Source organism: Lottia gigantea (genome assembly GCF_000327385.1).
Source record: "Lottia gigantea unplaced genomic scaffold LOTGIsca_20, whole genome shotgun sequence".
In the NCBI taxonomy this organism is placed as follows: Eukaryota; Metazoa; Mollusca; class Gastropoda; family Lottiidae; genus Lottia; species Lottia gigantea.
The window spans coordinates 743,034-766,879 of NW_008708401.1; the positions used below are offsets into that span (position 1 = coordinate 743,034).

General features: G+C 32.2%; 3 protein-coding genes across 3 annotated transcripts; 1 reads left to right on the plus strand and 2 right to left on the minus strand.

Moving 5' to 3' along the window:
• Positions 1 to 1,857: 1,857 nt before the first annotated feature.
• LOTGIDRAFT_214111 (hypothetical protein) lies at positions 1,858 to 15,406 on the minus strand. Its single transcript, XM_009053641.1, has 30 exons — positions 15,285 to 15,406; positions 14,689 to 14,792; positions 14,351 to 14,424; positions 13,736 to 13,845; positions 13,263 to 13,411; positions 13,033 to 13,117; positions 12,647 to 12,726; positions 11,225 to 11,337; positions 10,947 to 11,035; positions 10,610 to 10,714; positions 10,167 to 10,248; positions 9,775 to 9,858; positions 9,474 to 9,534; positions 8,963 to 9,066; positions 8,530 to 8,590; positions 8,258 to 8,322; positions 7,711 to 7,846; positions 7,421 to 7,573; positions 7,208 to 7,301; positions 6,791 to 6,867; positions 6,279 to 6,434; positions 6,019 to 6,159; positions 5,472 to 5,603; positions 5,171 to 5,255; positions 4,592 to 4,719; positions 4,147 to 4,268; positions 3,666 to 3,783; positions 3,111 to 3,239; positions 2,621 to 2,679; positions 1,858 to 2,431 (listed from the first exon to the last, which is right to left on the minus strand). The coding sequence occupies exons 2-30, from the start codon at positions 14,776 to 14,778 to the stop codon at positions 2,368 to 2,370; spliced, it is 2,946 nt and encodes a 981-aa protein (XP_009051889.1). The 5' UTR covers positions 14,779 to 14,792; positions 15,285 to 15,406; the 3' UTR covers positions 1,858 to 2,367.
• A 684-nt stretch (positions 15,407 to 16,090) lies between these two features.
• On the minus strand, positions 16,091 to 19,436 carry LOTGIDRAFT_231492 (hypothetical protein; the record flags this gene model as incomplete). Its single annotated transcript, XM_009053642.1, has 6 exons — positions 16,091 to 16,233; positions 16,624 to 16,753; positions 17,105 to 17,240; positions 17,755 to 17,939; positions 18,595 to 18,749; positions 19,043 to 19,436. The coding sequence occupies 6 exons, from the start codon at positions 19,434 to 19,436 to the stop codon at positions 16,151 to 16,153; spliced, it is 1,083 nt and encodes a 360-aa protein (XP_009051890.1). The 3' UTR covers positions 16,091 to 16,150.
• A 1,946-nt stretch (positions 19,437 to 21,382) lies between these two features.
• Positions 21,383 to 23,535, plus strand: LOTGIDRAFT_115136 (hypothetical protein; the record flags this gene model as incomplete). The annotated part of the gene is made up of 6 exons (XM_009053643.1): positions 21,383 to 21,488; positions 21,814 to 22,035; positions 22,399 to 22,565; positions 22,905 to 22,979; positions 23,122 to 23,186; positions 23,442 to 23,535. The coding sequence occupies 6 exons, from the start codon at positions 21,383 to 21,385 to the stop codon at positions 23,533 to 23,535; spliced, it is 729 nt and encodes a 242-aa protein (XP_009051891.1).
• Between the last annotated feature and the right edge of the window lie 311 nt (positions 23,536 to 23,846).

Genomic DNA, 23,846 nt, shown 5'->3' on the forward strand with positions numbered 1-23,846 from the left:
CCTTTGTCATAATGACAACGTAGTTTCGTTGTTTAAATATTTGCTTCATCAACTGACAACGTATATCGTCTCTTGAAATTTAAATACCACACAAGGGCGAGGCTTTTATGCAATTCAATGCAATCCTACAGTGGACCTTTGGACAGGCGTTTCCAGATCATTATTTGCAAGTATATTGTAATTGGGGGGGGGGGGGGGGGGATTTGTCTAGGAAGTCTTCGGAGTGGAATGTGTCGCAATGATTACGAAATTTATATTTATAGGCCCATGTGACCAGTTGTATTTTAAATTTTCCTATTGAATGTGTATTGTTTCTAAATTAAGAGTATCAAGTAGTCAAGGAGGAAGTGAAACTCAATCGTTAGATATCGATCTTTACCTTGATTGATTGATTAATTGATTAATTGATTGGTTAATATTTCTACAGGAAACACAGATTTACCTTATCCGTCATTGTATTTTTATTATTCACGAAATTTCTTCAATGTTAGTTTGTCATTCAAAACATTGGCTTCCTTTTTTAAATCAAACCTGGATTTTCTACTTCTTTATGCTTCGACATTTTAATGATGTGAATATACGAGGTGTGGTATGCATGAAGTTAAATTTGATAAGCATTTCTTAAAAATTCTGTAGTAATTCAAAATTTTCTAGTAGTAAACCTTCAATAGATCCAGTCAATGACGTTTGTTCCTTAAGGTTGAAGAGTTACCGTATATTACTCGATTTCGCAAAAAAGTTCACATGAAAAATATACAATTAAATTTGATACGTAGATCGTCGTTATAAATTTATAATTTGGCTAATCATAGGAAATATTGGATCGCAAAAATGCGTCATTTTAAGTCGCAAACTGCGATGCTATACCTCTAAAATTGAGCCCTGCATCTGCTAGGTGATAAGGTGCGGTGGATTCGAGTCATCCACAGGAAAAGAAAACATATTTTTCCACGGCCAGAGCTTCCGAAAGCCAGCTATACAATTCAACAGATATGAGTATTTAAATTTTAAATCTCGGCAGGATTCTTTTTTTTTTGGAAAATAACTAGATGTACAATTCGTCGTATACAATATAAGTTAAGTCAAAATGTTCTCATGGGGTTCATATGAAATGTGTCGAAACCTGCATTCGAAATAATATGCTATATATACAGTGTCATTATGTGATCGTGATAGTGATATAAATATAGCTTAGAAAGAGCCAGGGTATTTTATGAGTTGTTGAATGTTTCGGAATCAAAAGTTTTGGAATAAAGAAAATTCAATAGTCAATTGAAAAAAAGCCATGCGTTCTACTCCTGTGTAGGTCTTACTTTTAGGGGTGAGAAAATGTCTATTCATCTAATAAATAGGCTAGAAAATTCCACCATTAGAATACCATACCAAGTCGTGATAAGGATTACAAATTGGACTCAATATAGACCATCGACTTGATAAACAAATATTTCAGCATTCTTCTTTCTTGTCATTCATAAGTTTATAAAACTATTTATAATGGTTAGGAAATACACATGTTCTTTGGTGAAAGAAAACCTTTAAAGGGATTATAATCGGGTTGCACTGAATGTGTATCTATTTGCATTATTTCAATTTTCTGTCACACGTCCATTTATGTGACTAGATACCGTATAATTTCGAATATTACACGCACCCGTCCTTACCCTCCAGTAAAAAAAAGTTACCATAACGCAGACACCATAATATTGGAAGATCAAGCAATTACGAGTCAATTCTTTACCTAAGAACACTGCTGACTCAAACTTCAGCAAGATTTAGGTCAGAACATGGTCAGTTGGGGTTCTTATTCTTCATATAAGAGACATATAATTTCTGAGAAAACAAAACATATCGAGATCATAGAATTTATATAGTTTAATAATTCTGTACATCATAATTATATAACTTCTCCATATTGGAATGAATATAAATAATAATAATAATAATAATAATATATGACAATAACAATGGATGTATTTTCCAGTCACATCCTATGATGAAGATAAAATGCTGGGCTCTTTGCAATTGACATAAAAAATTGATCGAATATGCTCGGAGTATGTAAACTGGTGAACATTTCAAATTTGAATGCCATGGTTCACAATTTTAAGAGGTTGAATTGGGTTAGCTTGGAATATATGTTAATAGTCTTCAGAAGTAAAATGGTGAACTACGAACATTAAGAGCAAGTTGTCCACCAATGAAATATTTAAATGTACAGCACTGTTTCAAAGGTCGATTTAAACCTTAAATATATGCAAGTTATCTTCGGAAGTAAGATAGTGAACTATGGCCTTCAAGAGCTATTTGTCCAAAGATGTAATTTTTAAATCTGAAGCTCTGTTTTATTGGACTCTAATATTGAAGAGTTTATTCCCATTCCTGCTCTGCTGTTATCCATTCATCATCTTCTATAAAGGATTTATCTATACACCTATATCATAAAACATAATACAATATGATTATAGAGTCTATATTATAAACATACAGTTTTATTGAATCAGAGATTATTAACAAATATTGAGAAGCACAAAACAGAATATATGTGTCAATGAACTGAAAATTTGTTTAACTGCACAATCATATCAGGAAATTTAAAGAAAAGGGAAAATAAAACTCATACCTGATCATGAAGTCTCCACAGAAAATACATTCTGATGCTACCAGATTATCTAACTGGTTCTGAAAAATATCAAACACAATATCAAAATTATAAACATGATACAGGTTCTTTACTCTTTGAGCCTACCTTTGGTCATTAGGTCTATGACAAACTTATATACATTCTAGGGTATAGACACCACAATAGGAGTACCCAATATTCCATAATCAGCAGGTAATCCAGAATGGGATTATCTTCACAATATAGCTTCCCTTTAACATTTTATAAATGGGTTCCAGAAGGTGGTGAAAACATTTAACAGATCTATAAGGCTGGGAACCAAAAAGTCATAGATTAAAGATTTTATAAACTATTTATTTTCATTCGAAAATGCCGCGAATTGATGTTGAGGATCCGCCATTTTGTCTTCCTTCATTGCCATATTGTTATGTTTATAAGATCGTTTAGGAAGTTATAATAACTCATTAGACTTTAATGTATTTATAATTACCTTGGTTTCTAAATCTGATTGTTTTGTATTGGTGCTTGGTTTGCGTAATCTAGAATCATCTCTTTCAGCTAATTTACGTTGTAAAGCATCAACTTGACCTTTCTTAGAACTCGGTAAACTTGGCAGCACCTTTAATAGAGGTCATTCAATCCAAGGTTTAGCAATACACATTTCTTTGTTAGTAAAAAAACTTGAAAAAAACCCAACCATTTGTTTAACATTATAAATTTAGGTTCATGAAGATCCTTTCATCAGCTGGTCCTTGGCAAAGCAACTTGGCATTGATCTTTCCTGGATTATCCATATGCATAAAGTTGACTGGAATAATGAAGAAAGATGACCAGTTCATGGCACCAGACTTTCACACAGCAACTGAGAGTAAAACTAATGACCACTTTTGTTTGATTAAACCAATTAAATGACCTTATTCCAACTGTGCCTATCCTCAAAGAATTGTAAGAATAATTTGGCAATGGAATAAGATGTACCTGTACCCAATATCCTAAACCAGAGCCCAAATAAGAATACATACTCTCTGAATAACAATAACCTTACCTCAGCTATTAAACAATCCATATGGAATTTATGTTGGCATGGAAACAAATAAAAGGCTCGCACCATCAGAGGATAATTACAAGCTGAACATTTATCTTCTGCTTTTACAAATGCATATCTGAAATACAATGAAACAAGTTCCTTTACTTTTAACTTTTCTGCACCTTAATATGTAATTTATGCTGACTGAGCAGCTCCAGGACATCTGTTCATTATGTTTCTTTGGGATACTTCCCAACACTACCTCTCAGTTATGTAGTTTCCTCACCCTTCCTTTAATACTGAATTTACTTATCTGATTTAGTCTATTATATATTTTAAAAATTCGAGGATCTAAAAAAACATAACTTTTTTGTAATCAGAGTCGTAAGGCCTCTGACCCACCAGTCTGCCCGGTCACTAATTACTGTAGCAGTATAAACCAATCAGATTCCTTGAATTTATTTAGATGATTGACAGGGAAGAAAAAGGGAAATCTTACTTATTCCTAAAACTCTGTATTTCTTTTCTGATTTCTTCAGCACTTTGAGTGGCTTCTTCCATCTCCTCTTTTAGAGAGTCTATATGTTGATTATATTCTTGTAGTGAGGTGATAATGGCTTCCTAAAACATATAATTAAACTGTTGACATGACTGTTCTTCAAATATAAGTAAGTTCCACCTTTCAGCATCTACTTGGGCTAGTGATGGAAAAGTCATGCAATGTGCCTTTTAGGCAGCACTATGGCATTATTATACTCTGATTTCTAACATTAGAGAAATCTTTATAATGTTCATCGCTGACCCTTCCTAGACCTATCTTATCCGGGTGACTGTTATAAGATGCATCTTCATAGGCTCTCTTTATCTTCATTGCAGAGAGGCATTATGTCAACTTTAACTGAGGATTGAAATTAGTAAATGGAAGTATAATAATATCACATTACCTTAAAATGATCAATAGTAACAAAATCAGGGAAGAAAGGTAAAATATCTTCTATCTTTAGTAAATCACAATCATGCAGAAACTCCATAGCTCTTTTTACATCTTTTTCTTCTTCTACTACATGTCTTGCTATAAATGACAATGTACATCATGATAGTTGTACATTGTGATAGTTGTACATCATAATAGTTGTACATTATATAGTAGTTGTACATTATGATAGTTGTACATTTTGATAGTTGTACATGATAGTTGTACATGATAGTTGTACATGATGATAGTTGTACATGATGATAGTTGTACATGATGATAGTTGTACATGATGATATTTGTACATGATAGTTGTACATGATGATAGTTGTACATGATAGTTGTACATGATGACAGTTGTACATGATGATAGTTGTACATGATAGTTGTACATGATGACAGTTGTACATGATGATAGTTGTACATGATGACAGTTGTACATGATGATAGTTATCATTTGTAAAGCATTGTTAATGAAAATATCAAATTCAGACAAATTTTGTCAAGTTTTCTTTCATGTGATGATGTAAGTTTATGAAACACAAGTTACCTATTCTGAGCCATAGTTTTTTTCTGATTTCATAATCATCTTCATCAGGCTTGTCTGCCATTGATTTAGCTAATTCTACATCTACCTGTAATATAGAGGGTTTCTGATATTGACTGAATTTGCCGATCATGTCTGATATGATAGGTATTTTTTTTTATTCCATGCTCACAACCACAGACAAGAAAGAGGAAGATTGTTAACCAAGATTTACTCGGTTTTTATGTTTATTCTTTGCTATGATTTTATTAGTCCCTCATGTTCATATTGTTCGATCAAGGGCTATAACTCTTGTCCTACTTACTGAAAGAGCCATATCTACAGCTTCTTCATATAATCCCATTATAGAGTAGACATAAACACAGGCTTTAGTATGTTTAGATTCAGTACATAATCTTAGAGCATATTTTACATCATAACAAATCATGTCCGGATTCTAGAATATAGATTAAAAAAAAATAAACATGGAGGTTTGCAGAAAATGTAAGATGAAACAAGACCAATTTCATATAACACTGCATAGACAATGTGAACTATGTGATCTCTCAGGTATTTCAGAAAATTAGCTTTGACCTCACAACTGTCTTTTTCTGATGATTTCAGCTAATTCCCTCTTTTTCAAAACAACAACCAAACTTTTGTGCCCTTTTTTTAAATTATGTATCTAATATCCACCCAGATCACCTTAGCCTTATTCTAACTTGGATTGCGCTTCAGACTAGTTTATCTGTTCTAATAAGTCCTTTAATTATTAGACTCAATTCTAAATTACTTGTATTAAACTAATTCATTACTACATTTCCAAAAAATGTTGACATTATCATCATTATTATTATTATTATTATTCTCACCTCTCCCTGTAGTTGAAGATATAACATTAAATTATCAGGTTGTATTTTAGCGTACAGGGACACGAGATAATTATGTATAGCTGTATCTTTATTATCTAACTGTTGTACACAATATTCAAGATATCTTATAGCTTCATTGCCCTGCAATATATGTGGTTTTTTCTGTTATTTCCATGAATATAATTGTTTAAAATGAAATCAGGTGATAGAAAAGATGAAATGCCATTTTAGACTCGTAATCTAGTGAGAATAAACAATACCTGTTCTTTATATTTCTCCTGATCATACTGTACGAGAGCTGGTATTAATTGTTTAGGATCTAGTTGTCTCCCCTGTTTAATCCAAGCGTTGACCGTCTCTCCAGGTGTATACTGCATTAGTATTGGTGAAAACTTATAATATAGATCTACATCATTCTAGAAAATAGAATAGAAGGATAGATATATTATCTGCCGCCTATGAGAGTCGTTGTCTACCAGTGTTTAAATTGAATACGAGGACAGACTGTAGCTCAATTAAGTCAAGTCAATTAAAGTGTAGGAATCTTGACATAGGGAAACTGGGTTAAAAAATCCGAAGGTACTATCTCGACCTATGCCGGGATTGAACCCTGGACCTTCAGGCTCCCTTCGTAAAAAGTAATCAAGAGAGTTGTTATCAATGTAAAAAATGGTTGGTTGTTTCTTTCTTTTGAACTGTGAGTGTTTCATACTGTTTCATATTGTTTACATATCACCTAGGCCATGAAGATTTCAACATTTTAAATACTGACCTGTTTTTCAACCAGCACTTCTAAAGCTCGTTTGTAATTTTCATGTTGTAAATGATGGGAAATAACTCTCTCATAATCTACAATAAAATATCAGAAATTATGATAGTTTCAATGGCCCTGTAACAAACAAAACTTGACCTGAGCATTTGATTGGTTCATTTTTAAACAATCAAGAACAGGAGATGCATAAATATTTGTGAGATCATGAATGACTAGTGTAATAGCCAGATAAAAAACACCAAGCAAAACATTCAGATTTGCACTTTAATCAGATTGTCTGAAAGTAAAATAGATACCTTCTCTCTGATAGAAGAAATTGAACTTAATAAGCAGGTACATCTTTAAGACATGTTTATGTAACAGCAAAAACTCAAGCCAAATGAACCATCCATGTACCAAAATGAATACACTGCTTACCTTTCATAAGAACAGCAAAGAAGACCATATCCTCTACATCACCATGACTTGCTATAAGATCATACACAACACCTCGATTATCACTTAAACACTCCTAGAAATCAAAATAAATTACAATTTTTTAATTCTTTCATTCACATAATATGAGTTTTACAGTTCTCCATTGCTATTCTCACTTTCGGGAGGTAAATATAGAACCTAGATTATACTCACCTTGACCTTCAATTGACCTAGAAAAGATCTGAAATCATCCTGGATTTCATTAAATTCTTCTGACTCATCCTGATTCTGTTCTTTCAGTTCTCCCAGTTGATTTAAATATAATTCTATTAACCAGGTTACTAACATTGTCATCTGAGTTTTATCCTAGAATATTATCAACACAACATGTTATATTAAAGCTCAATTTTAAGGAAATGATTGTAAAATGAATTAGTATTGGGGGCAGGGAATTGTTGTCAGAATAAGTTACTGGATACAAAAATGGTTGTTTAAACACATACCTGGTTTCTCAAAGATGTCAATTTTTTCATTACAAATGTTTTTAAAGCCTCTTTCTGGGGAAGACGAATAAATTTTAAAGCAATTTCTTCAAAGGAATTCTGGGTAATGGCATACAAGGCAGCACTCTCTTCATATCTAAAAGGAAAACCATATTTTTAAATATAACCATTTTTAGATAGTGTAGAATGTAACAAAAATAATCCACTTCATTAAACTGAGCAGAAATGAAAGTTTCTTAGTGTTCTAATTCCCTCCTGGAATTTCTGAATTTGACTGTATGTGCCAGTCATGGCTGGCTGGAGCTATAAAATGTCTATGCAATCTTATAAACAAAGATATACCTAAGCTGAATTGCATTAAATAGTTATCTCACATACTTGCTCTGATATCAAGACAACATAGGCACATTTGGTCTATCTTTCCAACCAAAACATATGGCCCGGACGCGGCAGATAGCACACTTCATAGATGGACAAGGCAACAAATCTTCTGATTCAATAGCACAAACTAACTATCATCCCTTTCCACCATATTAAAACAACCTACCTGTTTTTATTGAAGAGAAACTGGGCTTGTTTGGTTAATACTTGATTTAACTGAGATGGGTTGTCCTAGAAAAATTACAGAATAAAAAAAATTACCATGTAAACAATATTAGCTATGTGTACTCTAAGAAAGTATGCTGAGATGATAAACTCAGTTGGAGCAAATTTACTAAAATACAATGATTATTGTGGAATAAACTAAATGAGTTTTTGATATTTGAAAAAAACAATGTTAAACTATACTATTTCGATGACAGAATAAATAGCCCTTACCTGACAATATTCTTTAGCAGATTCAAAATCTTCTTTTTCTAGATACATCTGCCACACATCTCTATAATAATAATATAGTATAGTTATATTTTAACACTGGACTTCAGTTTCATCATTCATTTCATCATTCAATTATCTTTTGAGTACAGTGGATCTTTGTGGTCAAGAAGTCGTTGTGCTTACAAACAGACCGAAGAACAGGTATAAAATGTGTACAGCCTGTACCAGGATGACTCTGAGAAGCACTGGCAATAGCATCAGACTCTTACCTTGATGAGGAATTGAACCCATGGCACCTAATCGACTAGCAGATGATCCAACTCTCTACCAATTCATCTATTCCACTGCCACAATATTGATCTCTCTGATTTGTATCCTTGTTGAGGATTATGACAGAAACAAATGACACAAGACAAAAAGAAAGATAACTAACCTATCTTCATGTGTGATTCTATATTTAAATACAGAATTAGTGGTATAGGTCCATATTGTACCTCGTATAGGATCTTTACATATACCTAATACTTTACCAAATCTCTATAATATACACCAATACAGAAATACATGATATTAAAATATACTTTCTGTGTGATATATTGCATTTGCTATATTGTGAATGAACAAATTACTAGATTTAGACACTGATTTTTCTGTCTGTCAAAGATGTCAGTTTTTTTTAACTAACCAGAGCTCATATCAAATTTCAAATTTGATTTAGAAACACACTGGAAGACTGTAGCAAAAAGTAATAAATGATGATATTTTTTTCATAGCTAATGTACAAGAGCTTATTTAAGACTTGTTATAGTAAAAGTGTTCGAACCAAAGTGTTCAGACTATGTATTTAACTTCCTTCACTAGAACAATCAATGAAACATGGCAGAGAGATGACAACAATACCTAAAGACCTATTAATGAGAGTTATAATGGAAAGAAATAGTTACCTCATTCACAAATAAATCATCATAAATTGTTTGTTCATTTAATGTACACACAGCTTTTAATCTGGAATAAATAAATGAAATAATGAATGTATGTATACATGAAATGATGAAAGAATCATTGTTTATAAGGTTGTTATTTAGCTAGTTTTAGTGCAGAATAAATGACGGAATTAATGCATCATCAAATAAGTACTGTGTGGAAATATAGAAATGCCCATACATATGTTGCTCGTTAGGCTGTTGTTTCGTAATTTTTAGTCTATTCCATCCCCAAAATACCATATATCCTGAGCATTCTTACCTGTCGGCAAATAATATTAAGACATGGAATTCTGTCATCACCATGGAAACAGGTTTTCCTATATCTACTTTGTCTTTAGGATATCTAAATTGTAGTTAAGGTGATAAGCTTAGACAATTGATCTATATTGAGCTTTATATCATTCTTAATGTTTATAAATAATTTAGGAATTGATATTTTCTCATGAAATCCAAAGACCAATTGTGTGGTATAAACAATGTCAGGTTTCACAATGCCAACAGTGTTTTGGAGAGACTGATCACAAGAATTCAAGTTGAATTTCAATACAATTTAAAATATCTTGACTCTACCAGACTAATAGTCTCATTTCAATTCAAATGAAGTCACAGACAAACAAGACTAAAATCAAATTTGTAAAGTTTAAAGGGTACGGTATAAGTTTAGTATTTGATAAAACTGAGTTAGCTCCAGCACTACCAGTAGTGTCTATACTACCATAATAAACTCCAGGACCTAGACAAATAGAAACATTTGATATAACTAGTCACAATTGCCTAGACATAAAGGCTTATAATTGTTCTTGAATGGGCTGAGGTGATCAGGAAAAGCCATGCAGTGTGCAATAGTCACAAATTGTCCAACTCTTTTGTGCCTTTTAACTGTTGAAGAAAGTATTGCCCCATCTGAAAGAAACTGGTGGTGCTTTCCAATCCATGCCAGAATAAAATAGAAACTCAAAGGTAGGAAGCAAATGCATAACATGACTCCCTTATATGTCCCTTAGAGACTGTCGAAAAAACAGGTTGGGGAGCTCCCACCAGGCATGGCTGGCAGATGCAGGTAAATCCACAGCCCTGATTACAATATGTCTTACCTGTCATCCAGGCGAATGTTTGTGCAGGTTGTCTGAATTTAGGGAAATATAAATGTAGTTCACTATAACCAAAATCACCAGGTAATTCTATAAACTGTACATGTTCTGTCAGAAATAAATAAGAAATAAGTTGGTATATTCTAGGCAATAGCAATGACACACCACCATGCAGTGTGCAATGAAGGAGATATGAAATGTGCAACAAATATGTTACTATCATGGTTTTCATTTGATAGTCTAGTAGATGTTTAAATTCTTTAGAGGAAAAGTTAAAGGGTTATTTCCCTTGTTAATAATATTACAAAAGGAAAATTTATGAAATTTAGCCATAACTTACCTGATCCTGTTTCATATTGGTGAAAAAGAGAATAAAACATGGGAGGTTCAGCAGACGTAGCTACATTTCCTATAAACTGATAGAGTCGACTGAAAATTGAACAAAAAGATCAAAACCCATTGATACTTTGATTGTATGTATACTAGACATCTTCGAGTTGACCAAATGTTAGATTCTAATCTCTTCCACCTAATAATATTAAAGGATTGTCAAGAGCTTTACTTTAGCTAAGGTAAGATATGACATCATAATCTTTAAAATTTGTTTGAAGAACTCACCCTGGAGTTGTGGCCAGTATATAATATTTATAATCATTCATAGTAGGTCCTGGTATTCTATCAAACTGTAGACTAGTTATACATACAGCATTATCTTTACCAATATTAAATAACTACAAATAATAAACATTACAATTTTCATTAAGTAATCAAGAGAGGCTATATATAGTCACTGATCATACACTGATATATACAAACCAAATGGGAATGGTACGACTCCAATTTCTCTCTCATGGTTTTATTGTCAAGAACTAGTCTTATAAAGCATGTTTTGATCTGGGAAATGAAGTAGTGTGAAATCAACCACATTAGTAATTCTGTGATTTTCTATCGTAAAGTCATATAGAACATGCACAGACAACAATAGAACTATAAATATCTGTTTTGAATATAATGGAATAATTTAAAAGACAAAAGCGATCATCAAATGAGAGGCACATAGTACAAAAAAAATATGATAAAAATAATATGACACATAAATGTATAACATTCAAGATACAAATGACAACAGCTGTTCTGGAAGACAAAGCCGTCAATGTAGAAGAAAGACAACATTGAGATAGCTATGATGTTATTGGCAATTTATGTTGATGTTATTATCTGCTTCAAGCTCTGGGTTTTATTTACCAACTCTCCTCTCTGAGACTGAAGAAAGTAATATCTGTTAATCAATACATTGTGATACAACATGTCACGATACATGTATTGTATCACATTATCTTACATCTATACTTGACGATACCAAGCCTTCTAGATAAACATGTATACACATATAACTAAACGCTGTCCATATATATGAGATATTCCATTCAAGACGTAAATGAAGCTACAGTAGCGTGATATGTATCATATTCTCACATGATTGACAACATCCAGCACTAAATGACAGAATGATGACAATGTACGACTGTATGTGTTTGTATGAAAACAACAAATTTTCATGCTATTCATGCTACCACTCACCTCATGTGGTCTACAGGCTAGCTTTAACTAACAAATTATACTTATATATATATATTGACAGTTAAAGGGATATAGCCATCTTATTCTATTATACAGCTGATAGAGATCAATTTCAGATATTCCTAGCATTTAGAATGTGAATTAAAGGCCCAGTTTTCATGTAATCAAAACCTCACTGCTCTGCTAGGGCGTTAATTACAATGAAGACATATCCTTAATATCTTGCAATAAGACTGCATATGGCACCTTATCGAATTTCTGGTTTGAATTTCCTTCACCTCTATCAGCTTTATTAAGAAACATTTAGAAGGCTATATCCCTTTAAAGAATCCCTGTACAAAATATAATTCAATATCATCCTTCTCTATTTTCAATAATGCTAATTTTTTTTTTAAGTACAAGATTCCACATTCTTCAAAGTATATAATCTTAAAAATCTAAAATGTCTATATGACCTACCTGTTTTAAATACTGATCCAATGAGCCTTGGAAAAATTTACTGTCCTCATGTGATGTTAACTCAGTTTCAAATATTATACCTACAATATAAAATACATGTATATCACATGACATATTAAACCTTCTACTTTCACTTCCAAAATCAAGTTAGATGCATTCTCTGTCTTCCTAGATAAGAAAATTCTCAAGTGGAAGCCCCCCTGACACCTCACCATGACTAATGTCCTCAAAAATCTGTAAAGGGATGCCAGACGCTCAGATCATCCCCCTGTCAATGAAACCGTCATTACACCAATAGTTGTGTATTAATACTTTTCACTTTACAATATAACTGTAATGATTCATAAAGTATTACTAATGAAATAAACTTACTAATATGTACTAACCTTTACTGGTACCTATTAATATTGCACTAGTTGTATTATCATTAGCATTCTGCCAGTTCCATCCTACACTCTCTATATGATGACCCTAGAAGTGACCCATTAATTGAACTAATTAGTGTCATTTTTAATTCTTTTTTAAAAAAAGTTAAAATTATGGTCTTAGAAAAGGTAAAGAGAAAGAACAATATCACTAAAGAGTAAAATTAACCTTCAACTTAGATTACACCTACCTTTAATTTATGTATAGATTTAGGTTTCTTACTGTTTCTAGATAAATAATAACATTCTGTAGACACCATACTTATTATCATATGACGTCCAGTTGGGTCCAGAAAAATCTTATGGACTTTATCTTCTACTGCTTTAGGTAATTCAACCTCTAAAATAGACAATGACAAAGGTTTTTGTAAACAATCTTGTCTATCAGTAGAGTGACTGGCTTTACAGTTTACATTAAACATTAGTAGCTATGTGTAATCCAAATAAATTGTTAAGTTAACTTGCCAACTCAAGGCACAATTTAAATGAAGGCCTATCATGGCCCTAATTCTATGAATGGGCTCTACCAATTAAACATTTCATACTGACTGTGTGGCTGCATTTTTGGATTACTTCAATAATTGGGGGTGTCAAATAGACAACTGGCATAGAATATCCAGCTTTGCATGTCAAACGAAGTCGGCTGAATTAAAGACTTACTTACCGTCAGGTTGTTCAGGATGTTCTAAATCTAATCGTAATAATATATTACTGTTCATAGCCATTACTAGAAAATTATTACTCACTACCAGATGGGTTAGCTGATCTGGTGGTCTGAAATTACAGATGTAAATAACTTTTCTTTTCTATTACAACAGAATCAGGCTAGTCACTAGCAATTTAGCCTACAAGTGGACATATGTATAGCTTCAAATACCACTCTTTTTGCTTTTGGCACTGGTAAAACTCAGTACTCTTAATTTAGTTAAAGTTCTGTTACTTTGTTTCTGTTTTCAAGGGACAGTGCAAAAGTTTTCTACACTTTTTGTGTGTTTTAGGGACATTGTCTTTGATAGAATTGATTTGCATCATTGAATTTTTTTAATTCAGTCAGATGTCTGTTCAAATCTACTAAGGATTTTATGACGTCACCAATACAATCTCTGTTTTAATATATCATTATTGACATTATATAAACTTTTGCGACAATAAAGTCATAGATGGTTTCTTTAATTACAAAAACCCCAATGAAGGAAAATTGGAATGATGCAAATGGAAGCCATAGAAATCTCTGAGTTTATTGTCTGTTAGAAATTATGCACCACAAGCTTTCACTTACTTAAAATTAACTTTCTTCTTGGTAAATATAGGTTGTTCTTCTGTGAACCGGGCATCAATAAATCCAGAACCAATCTAGAGGAAAATAATATATACTGGTACTAACATATTATAATGAACATGATTTCAATGAATGTTGAATGTTCTGATCACAAACTCAAACTTGAAGGAAAAAATATTTTCTACATTTGAGAGAATTGCGACTAGTACCATAACTGAAGAAAATTTACTGACTGTTATTGTTACAAAATATATTGATGTAACGTTTAGCAAAATTTACAAAATTATAAAACTGATCATATCTTTATATATAAATCTAAATGATGAGATATTTCTTACCGGTTCTTGATAGGAGGGTAAACTAGAAAAACTACCCCCACTGGCATTTCTAGCTGATTCTGCTTCATACTGATCTAATATTGATGTCATCTTGACTTCTTAATCTACTATACAAAAAGATTAAGAATATATAACAAATGTCTTTAACTACATACTGATAGGTTATTAGTAGGCCTATAACATTTTGATTGAAATGAATTAAATGAAATGGAGCTTTAATATAACCTACTTGACTTTTATGCTCTACTCTAGTTAGACTGAAATTACATGGCACCATAGGCCTACTTAGATTAAAATACTTGTACGGTACTAAATAAACATTTGACACTGCTCTGTGGTTGGATAAAAGTGGTAGGCCAAAGATGCCAATGGGACATTTAATTTCAATTGCATGCCCTATAAATTGATATAGATTGATTTGTTTATAAAAACTTTAACTGGATATGAGGGCTGATTCAAAAAGTGACATCTGGAAGAAGGCTGTGGAAATTCTAGTTCTTGTCAAGTTTGACATTTCAGAGACACCACTTTATATTTCGTAGTCCTATTATGATACATTTTCTAAGAGCAATTTGATTGAAATGTCATGATCATACCGTTTTCCTCTAGAAAAACTACTAAATTCCACCACTGCACAGAAAGTTGGATTCAGATTTTATCTTATTTTTCCATTTTAGTCATTTTTACATTTCCTCCCACTAAATATGTCAGAGTTTCGTCCCTTTGATTGATAATGTAAAAGTGATCCGTTGCTGAACAATTAGACCCGTTGATGATTGCTTGCTGAATGTATAGTGTATTAGCATAAGTCAATTTATAATTTTTGGGGATGTGCATATTATAATTGTTAGAAGAGCTGTTAAGGGTATCATTCAGAAACAGATACATTTCACATTATTATTTTCTTCATAGGCTTGTTGGCTTGCCACACCTTAGCATACTTAGATAAAATCTGATGTATCATATTTAATGTACATTATTATGCTATTATAGAGGAATTGCAACACAATGAACAACTGAGTTAATTTGGCAAGAAACAAGAGACATTTGGTTTACTTAGATAGTAGAGATATCCCATCTTTTAAGATCCCTCATACATTCTCCACAATGTGAGGGGTGGGGTGGGGGAGGGGAGTCAAAATAGGACTTCCTTTGAAATAAAGAGCGCTGAACTCCAAGTCTATATAACTTAAAGCATATAACATCAACCTAACTTCATTTGGTAATAGCTGCTTCATAGGCCTTTCGGGTATACATCATATATTGCCAGTCATGATCTTTTAACAACAGTGTACCATATTTATCACATCATGTTAGATAATGTCGTACAATGTTTCTAGTAAAAGAATATGATGGCTGGTAGCTAGGGTTGCTAGTTTGTAAAAGATTAAATAAAAGACAATCATCTGTTCATTGTTTTATTAAGATCGCTGTATCTTCCAGTGTGATGCGAGTTGATGTTTTAAGCAACACCTCCCATAAATGATACACTAATTCCTTCTTCATTTGGTAACAGTTTAACATCCCATGAATTCGCAAACATCACTGAAACATAATAATATTCAAATTATGTTTGGTTAAATCATTGAGACATTTCATTTTAAATAATGATACAAAACTTTTTTTCGACATCTGAATTTATCAGGCAGCACTTTTACTAGGGATCTGTTGCAAGAAGTATAACTACAGTAGAAAACCGTAAAGATTGAGACCAAAACATTACTGACTCAATAAAATTTTGTGAGCATAAAAAATCATAAATATATTACAGTCTTCATTCTATAAACAGGACAAAGGTAAGAAACAGTATTAGTTTACATAGATGACTTTTACTTTCTCAAAGATGCCATTTTTATATTACATTCTTGTTGGCCAACCTTTATGAAAATATTTGACAATGATTTCAGATATTGACAGTTTATTTGAGATACTTACAGACATCGCCTGGCTCTGTTTTCACACTGAATGAGTCACAGACATCTTCACAAGTCTTTCTGGGAGTAAATACTACAGTTCGTGTTCCCCATCCTTGTATATAGAATAAATCAGCAGCTTGATTTTCAGTCTGTAAGTAGAATTTAACATAATGGTAAACAGACTGAAGCAAGCTTTTTTTGTATATTGGGTACAACTTGCATCAATTGGTTTGCTTCCAATTTTCAGTCTGACATCTGTGATTCTAAGCATCTAATGATGCCACTATCACCAAAGTAGCTAATAATACCTTAGGGCCTTTGCCTTCACATTTGTGTTATGAGTATGTGATGTAATGTTATGAATATTAAGTATGTCATGAATATTAAGTATGTCATGAATGTGCATTCCACAGTTATCTGTAAGAAAAAATCGGTAAAACAAGATAATGAATTGGTCTGGCCTATTGGTATATCTATATTTTCATGATCTATATACCAACCAGGAGAATGCCATCAGCATGTGGCCCTGCTACATATAGACTTCTTGTTATGACGACCTCAATTTTCTTGGGATAGATGACAGGGCGTGGGAACAAGGTACGTAGAGTCTGACTTGTTGACATCCTTCTACTATTCCTAAAATACAGATAAGTCAAGATTTAAAGGTAGTTGTGTACAGTTGTAATATTAAGCAGACCATGCTCACTCTATGAAACACCTGATGGTACTTCTCGTTTGGGGAGTCTATTAATAAACAATTATTGCTCCTGATTTTATCACGTTTTGGACAGGATTTTTGGTAACTGGAACTGTTTTGCTTGTACAAATTTTATCAACAAATCTGATTGTAATGTGTCAGTCATCTATTTCACTCCCCTCAAACTTCTATTGTACTCTTCCATACAGGCCTGTAGCTCCCACAAATGCATACAAACTATAAATGCCAATCAAAAGTTGAGGGTATTTTTTATTTGCCAGTCAAAGTAAATCCAGTGTTGAACATTTAAACACTTTCAACAAGTTTGAAAGGTAGAATGTTTTTTTTTCTCAGAAATGGTGTGATATAGCTTATTTACTCATTCTCATTTTCAAAATAAAATTTCTTAGATATTGAAACTCTTATACACTAATATGGGAAAGTAAATCATACCATTCAACGTGAAAATTCTCTTCTTTATTCATCTTACTTTTTAACTCTATGTCATTAAGATCACCTATGTTTTTGATCCAATCTACACTGGAGTCCACTAATAATGATGGATCTTTTAAAATTTCATACTCATCTTGAACCAGTTTAATAACTTTTTCGAATGGAACTAATTCTTTCTGTAATCCCTGTTAAATTATCAAATACAACATAAATTTGATAAGGACAATCTGAGAAAGATATATGACAAGAAGTTTGGCACAAAGTTTGGCTATGGACAAAGTCATCACTTATTTGCATACTTTTCTTTGTTTATAAGTCAAAGTACAACATTTCTAAGACATCAAATCATATGTTTTCTTGAAGTAACACAAATATTCCTAATTTCTTCGAGAAATTTTAACATTTTGACAGTGGCGGCGCCAGTAGGGGTACAGGAGTACATTTGCCTCCCTAGAAAAGAAGTTTGCACCCCCAATTGTGCCCCCACTTTAATTTCAACAAATATACAATTTTTCTTCAAAATATGTGTCAGAATGCCCAAAATCAATAAAATTCATTTTTTCTAAAATTTCCTCAAAGACACTCTATGAGAGGCTTACGACTATGACACCAGCACAGCGAGTAGCCAAAATTTGAATTCAGTCTCAGCAGTTGTCCCCCAATTGAGTCAGTCTGCCCCCTATTTGTACCCCCAGTCTCGGTAGGCTGGTGCTGCTACTGCATTTTAAGCCCCTGTTTCTCAAAAATTCTTTCAATAAGAAATTGTCATAACAGTGGATTTTTAAATTGAGAAACACCTGACATGTAACTGATTTACTTTCAAGGAAAAGTTCTACTAACCTTAAAGAGGATAGGTATCTCAAAAAACTCCTTTCCTAATTCCTTTTCTTTCCTGAGTTTAGTGACACGAACTTTCGTTATTCCTTGACATAAACATTCATCTTCTTGATCATAGAAATATGGATTCGGCACGACACATTCTCTATTGTGATAGCCTGAAATTATTCAGAAAATAACAAATAGGGAGCCTATATAAATCAAATGTTAATATCTTAGAATTATGATGATAATTGATTATCAGTCCTCATATAGCCTATATAGGCCTAACACTCACTCATTGTAGAGGCAAAACTAGAATAGTGGGGGGCTGTGGACTTCAGTGGGTTAGGGCCTCTCTCTCAAGAAGTTTGCTTTCATTATGCTTTCCTTCATTTTTTTCTAGTGTGGGGACATGTGGACTCCGACACCCCCCCCCCCCACCCGCTCTTTTAATTTTCAAATAACTTACTGCTGATGTTGTAGTGATGTAGAGGTAGGGAGAGTAACCTCACAACCCTAAAGATAGGATAGCCGTAGGGTTGTAACATTTTATCTACAGCTTTGCCAAAGTATTCCGTATGGTTCGTCAATGTTACCAATCCAAAAACGGTAATAATGAAGACCAACCAAATACGAAAAACCAGACGTATCTTTATCCATTTGGTTCCTTCTTGGATATTCTTAGCAATTTTTTCAGTAATCTTACTGCCACTGGTCAATTTCTGACAAAACGCTTCATTAATGCATTGATTGATCTGCCCAGAAGACATTCCCCAATCTTCTCCCAATTTTCGCAATTCGGTGACTTCATATCGAACCTGTCGAAGAATTTGTTCGTCGTCTTTGACTTTAGGCTTAGACATTTTAGTCAGCTTCATTGATTTTGTTTTGGTGTCGTGGCACTGTTAAAGATTTGCTTCCCTTGATACGAGTACAGAATCGATCAATCGATAATGCAAAATGCGATAAAAAATAAAATATATTGCTTGAGCTTTAAAGGGGTTTTAAGAATTTGAAATACATGTAGATGAAGTCTCTATCTATTTAATAGTTCTATGGCATTATTATCATTTCGATACTTTGAAAGCATTGGAATTGCATCATCAGAATTCAGATCAAGAGCAAAAAATGTTTGTTGCAGATCACCGAGAATTTAACTGTAGTTTCGTTTTTTTCTCCAGAGAGGAGGATTAATTCCCTTGTTACGATCTTTTGCTTTAGAGGAAATTAAGGTAACCGGATGTGACAACCGTAGCGAAGGACGCCATTAAAATTTGTTTACATTGTTAGATATTTTAGTGGAGATTTTTCTAGAATTCGAGAAAATTTTCTTAAAAAGTGGGTAATCTGTGACATTTTCAAGTAATCATTTATTTCAGAATCGACAGCCAAAGAGACAAGAAAGGTAAATTTGATGTTATTAGGGAGATCGCTTACAGTGTTTTTTAGTAGGTTGCAGCTGCACTTTTTCAAATCAATGATTGAGTGTAAGAGTTGCATGCATAACTTGTTAACCTTCTGTCCCAGTGTCTTTTGTCTCTGTTTAGTTCAGTAGATCTGCTGGTAGTCTACTAAGTGTAAAGATAAGACTGCTAACTGATAAAGACAAAGACAGAACTAAATTGTATAGGCACAAATAATACCATGTCTACCTGTTTTGCCTGTAAATAGTTTCTTCATATGATAATCTAGCAAAAAAGATATTTTTTTGGTTAAAATGAAGGAGAGAATGAATTTATTTCAGATCACAATGCCGTTAATAACAGAAATCACAGAAGAGGAGACCCCTACAACTTCTACTGTTCAAACTAATACATTAGTTATAGAAAGTGTTATTGAAACGATTCCTGTCCCAAGTAAAAAAGAAGAGATATTAAAAGAATTAGAAAAAGAATCTATAGGTTTGTATAGGATTTGATCTACATGTAATAAAACAAAACCTTAGTTCATATTGAAAATAATATGTAGACTCACTAAAAGGTAAGGTGCCTTTATAAATTCAGAGGTAAAATGTTATCAGCAATTATTATAAGGAGAGCATGTTGCTAGTGATGGCTATCATGAGTATTATTGTAGTCTAAGGCTTAAATCCTTATATGATTCAAATTCTGATTAAAGAATCTACTTTGTGTGACATGAAAATCAAATATAAAAGAATTGTATAAAATGTTTAATCAACAGCCATCTGGCATATGATTACAATAAAAAATGTTCATTCTATTGTACTTAAGTACTAGTACTTTAAGTGTAAATTTTTTTGTCGGTCATAAGAAAATAAACAGCCTTATTTAATTCTATATCGTCATTTATTTCTATTATCTTGTCAAAGCCCAAAATAGGGGATAAAATGACCTTACTGTGAAAACATGTTATAATTTCGTATCAACAGAGAAAGTAGATGATTGTAAGAAGGAAGACAATGAAGAAAAAAAAGGAGGATCTGGTGACAATAAACAAACAGATAACTCACAGACTGAAAACAACAAACTTGAACTGAAAAAGTAAGTCAAGATGAAATTCTAAGTTGTTTATATGTATTTGTACTGCTCAAAAAAGGATCTTTTCAACCTATTTGATTTGAAATATCAGATCTTCAACTAAGGATTCAACTTTGATGTCACGTCTAAGCAAAATCTTCTTAAAGACTATTCAAAGCACATGCTTTTTGTATGGTAAGCTTATTTGTTTAATCTTATATTGCTGACAGTAATCAAAGTTTGCTCAGTAGTAGAATAGAATATTAGTAGTAGTAGTAGTATAACTGTAGACATAAAAGAAGAAAATTGATCATTAGATTTTATTTTATATTATGATTTTCAGTATCCTAACCAAACAGTTTTTAAAACAACATTGTAAGAAATTAAAGTTGTACTCTACACCATATTTAAATGATGTTCTTTATCTACATTTTAAAGGTAAGATACAAATATCGACAACAAAAATAAAGAGACAACCAATTTTTGCAAGTATTACAACTTGTGGGTTCACAAGGGTCCAGTCTACAAAACAGTCCTTGGCCTAACCTCGTAATATAAGGAAAAATGACTTCATTCAAAGTCACCAGACTTCCTTGAAAATCAGTCATGAGAGTTGGTACTTTGGGTTTCTTTAATTCTTCTCTGGTTGCTCTACTTGATTTATACTTATTTGTTATGGTGGAGTGGGATTCCATCTTAAATCTTTTCTGGCTTTTTCATTCCATTTGTAGATAATCATTATTTTATTCTATTTTAATTGCAGGAATTATGAAAATAGAGAATTTAGAAGAGTATACAGGTTTAAGATGTTTATGGCTAGAAACAAATGGAATTCAAGTTATAGAGAATTTAGATAATCAAAAAGAGTTGCGATGTCTATATTTACAGCAAAACCTGATTGAAAAAATAGAAAACTTAGAACCCTTACAGCAATTAGATACACTTAATGTTTGTAATAACAGACTTTCTAAAATAGAAAATTTAGGTAAGTAGCCTACTACTACAGTAGATATTTTTTACTTTATATGTCTATAGACATTCTCATAATTTACAACTTAAACAGTTTTTTTTTCCTTTTTTGTCAAGAATTTTGTTTGCTTAACGACTCTAGATCAAGATTGTAGATGGACAATTTGGAGATCTAATTAGACATAAGTGACACATTCTAGGACTATTGATTTGATTGTATTTGCCAGTCATATCTGACGTGAGCTCCTAAAATTTAACTTTGATCTAAAGGACATTTTATATCAAAATTAACAAAAAAATTTCAAATGGTAACAAGCCATCTTAATTTTTCAAAATGTTTCATGGTTCCTTTAATCATGTCTAAATTATTGCCTTCCAGCCTGTTGTCCTGTATTACATACTCTACAGATATCACATAATTATCTTAAAACAAGAGATGATATAGAGGAACTGGCCCAGTGTGATAATCTCGGAGTTCTAGATTTATCTCATAATAAAATAGATGATCCTGAAATCTTAGAAACTTTAAAACAGATGAAAAATCTGGTGAGTGAAAACTATGTATATAAATGTGTTGTCCTCTTCAATAAATTGTATAATTGTGAATAAAGTGAGCACTCTTTGTAACCCTTGAGTAAATTTGGAAAAATATCTGTCAACATAATAATAATATGCACCCTTCCCAGATGAAGAACTCAGCAACTTGGTATAACACAGACACCATCAGATTTGCCCTTTAGTGCAGCAGTAATACATTGCAAGTTTAGGAAATTAGGGAAGCCAAATTATTATTAGTAAACAAACTATACAGTAGACTCATCTGAAAGACGTTCATATTACTATCAAAATCAATTTCAAAATTATTGTTTATATTTATCATTGCAGAGAGTGCTGACACTTATGGGAAATCCCTTCATAAAGAAAGTTAAAAACTACAGAAAAACTTTCATAGCAAATCTTGTAAGTACATTTTAAATTTTACTTTTTCCTTTATATAAGCTTAGATAACAAATGTCCTAAAAATTTTATAATTGATTTTATACAAGTTTACATTATTTTATCAACAAAATGAATTTATAAGATTATTTATTTATTTTTTCAGAAAGAGTTGACGTATTTAGATGATAGACCAGTATTTCCTAAAGATAGAGCTTGTATTGATGCTTGGTAAGTAGACAGTTTATATATAGATACAAATATTTTGTAATACTCATTTGAAATAATATTACATGTATATCTAAATTTGGCAGAAAATTCTCCTGAAAATATGCCATTTGATTTTATTTGTAGATCGTAGTGATAAAGTTTAATTTTGGCTAATCATAGGAAATATTGGATTGATTATGATAAGTATCATAAATATATATAAATCAATGTAATGTGATATCAATCAATATAAATATTTCTATTTTATTCCTGTAGGTTTGTTGGAGGACCAGAAGCAGAGAAAGCTGAAAGAGAAAGATGGGTCAGTAGAGAAAGACAGAAATTACAGGAAAGTGTTGATGGTGAGTAAAGTGTTTTATCAAAATTGATGAAACTGAATCGAGTTGTAGATAACAATCTTGCAGAGTTATGAGAACAAAGTTAATCTTTAAAACATTGGTGTAGGAAATAATGACACAGGTATTTAACCTGTACTAGTCTAAACCAACTGTGAGTTTATCTGAAACACTTGTCAATGGTATGATAGGTGACACTAGATTTCTCTCAACCAAAGTCCCCAACGGACATTCTCTCTAACTTTCTTGTCAAAAAAACCACAAGTTGCTATTGTTATTTGATTCAGCTCTTCTTGAAATAAGACAAAGAAATGAAGCTACAACA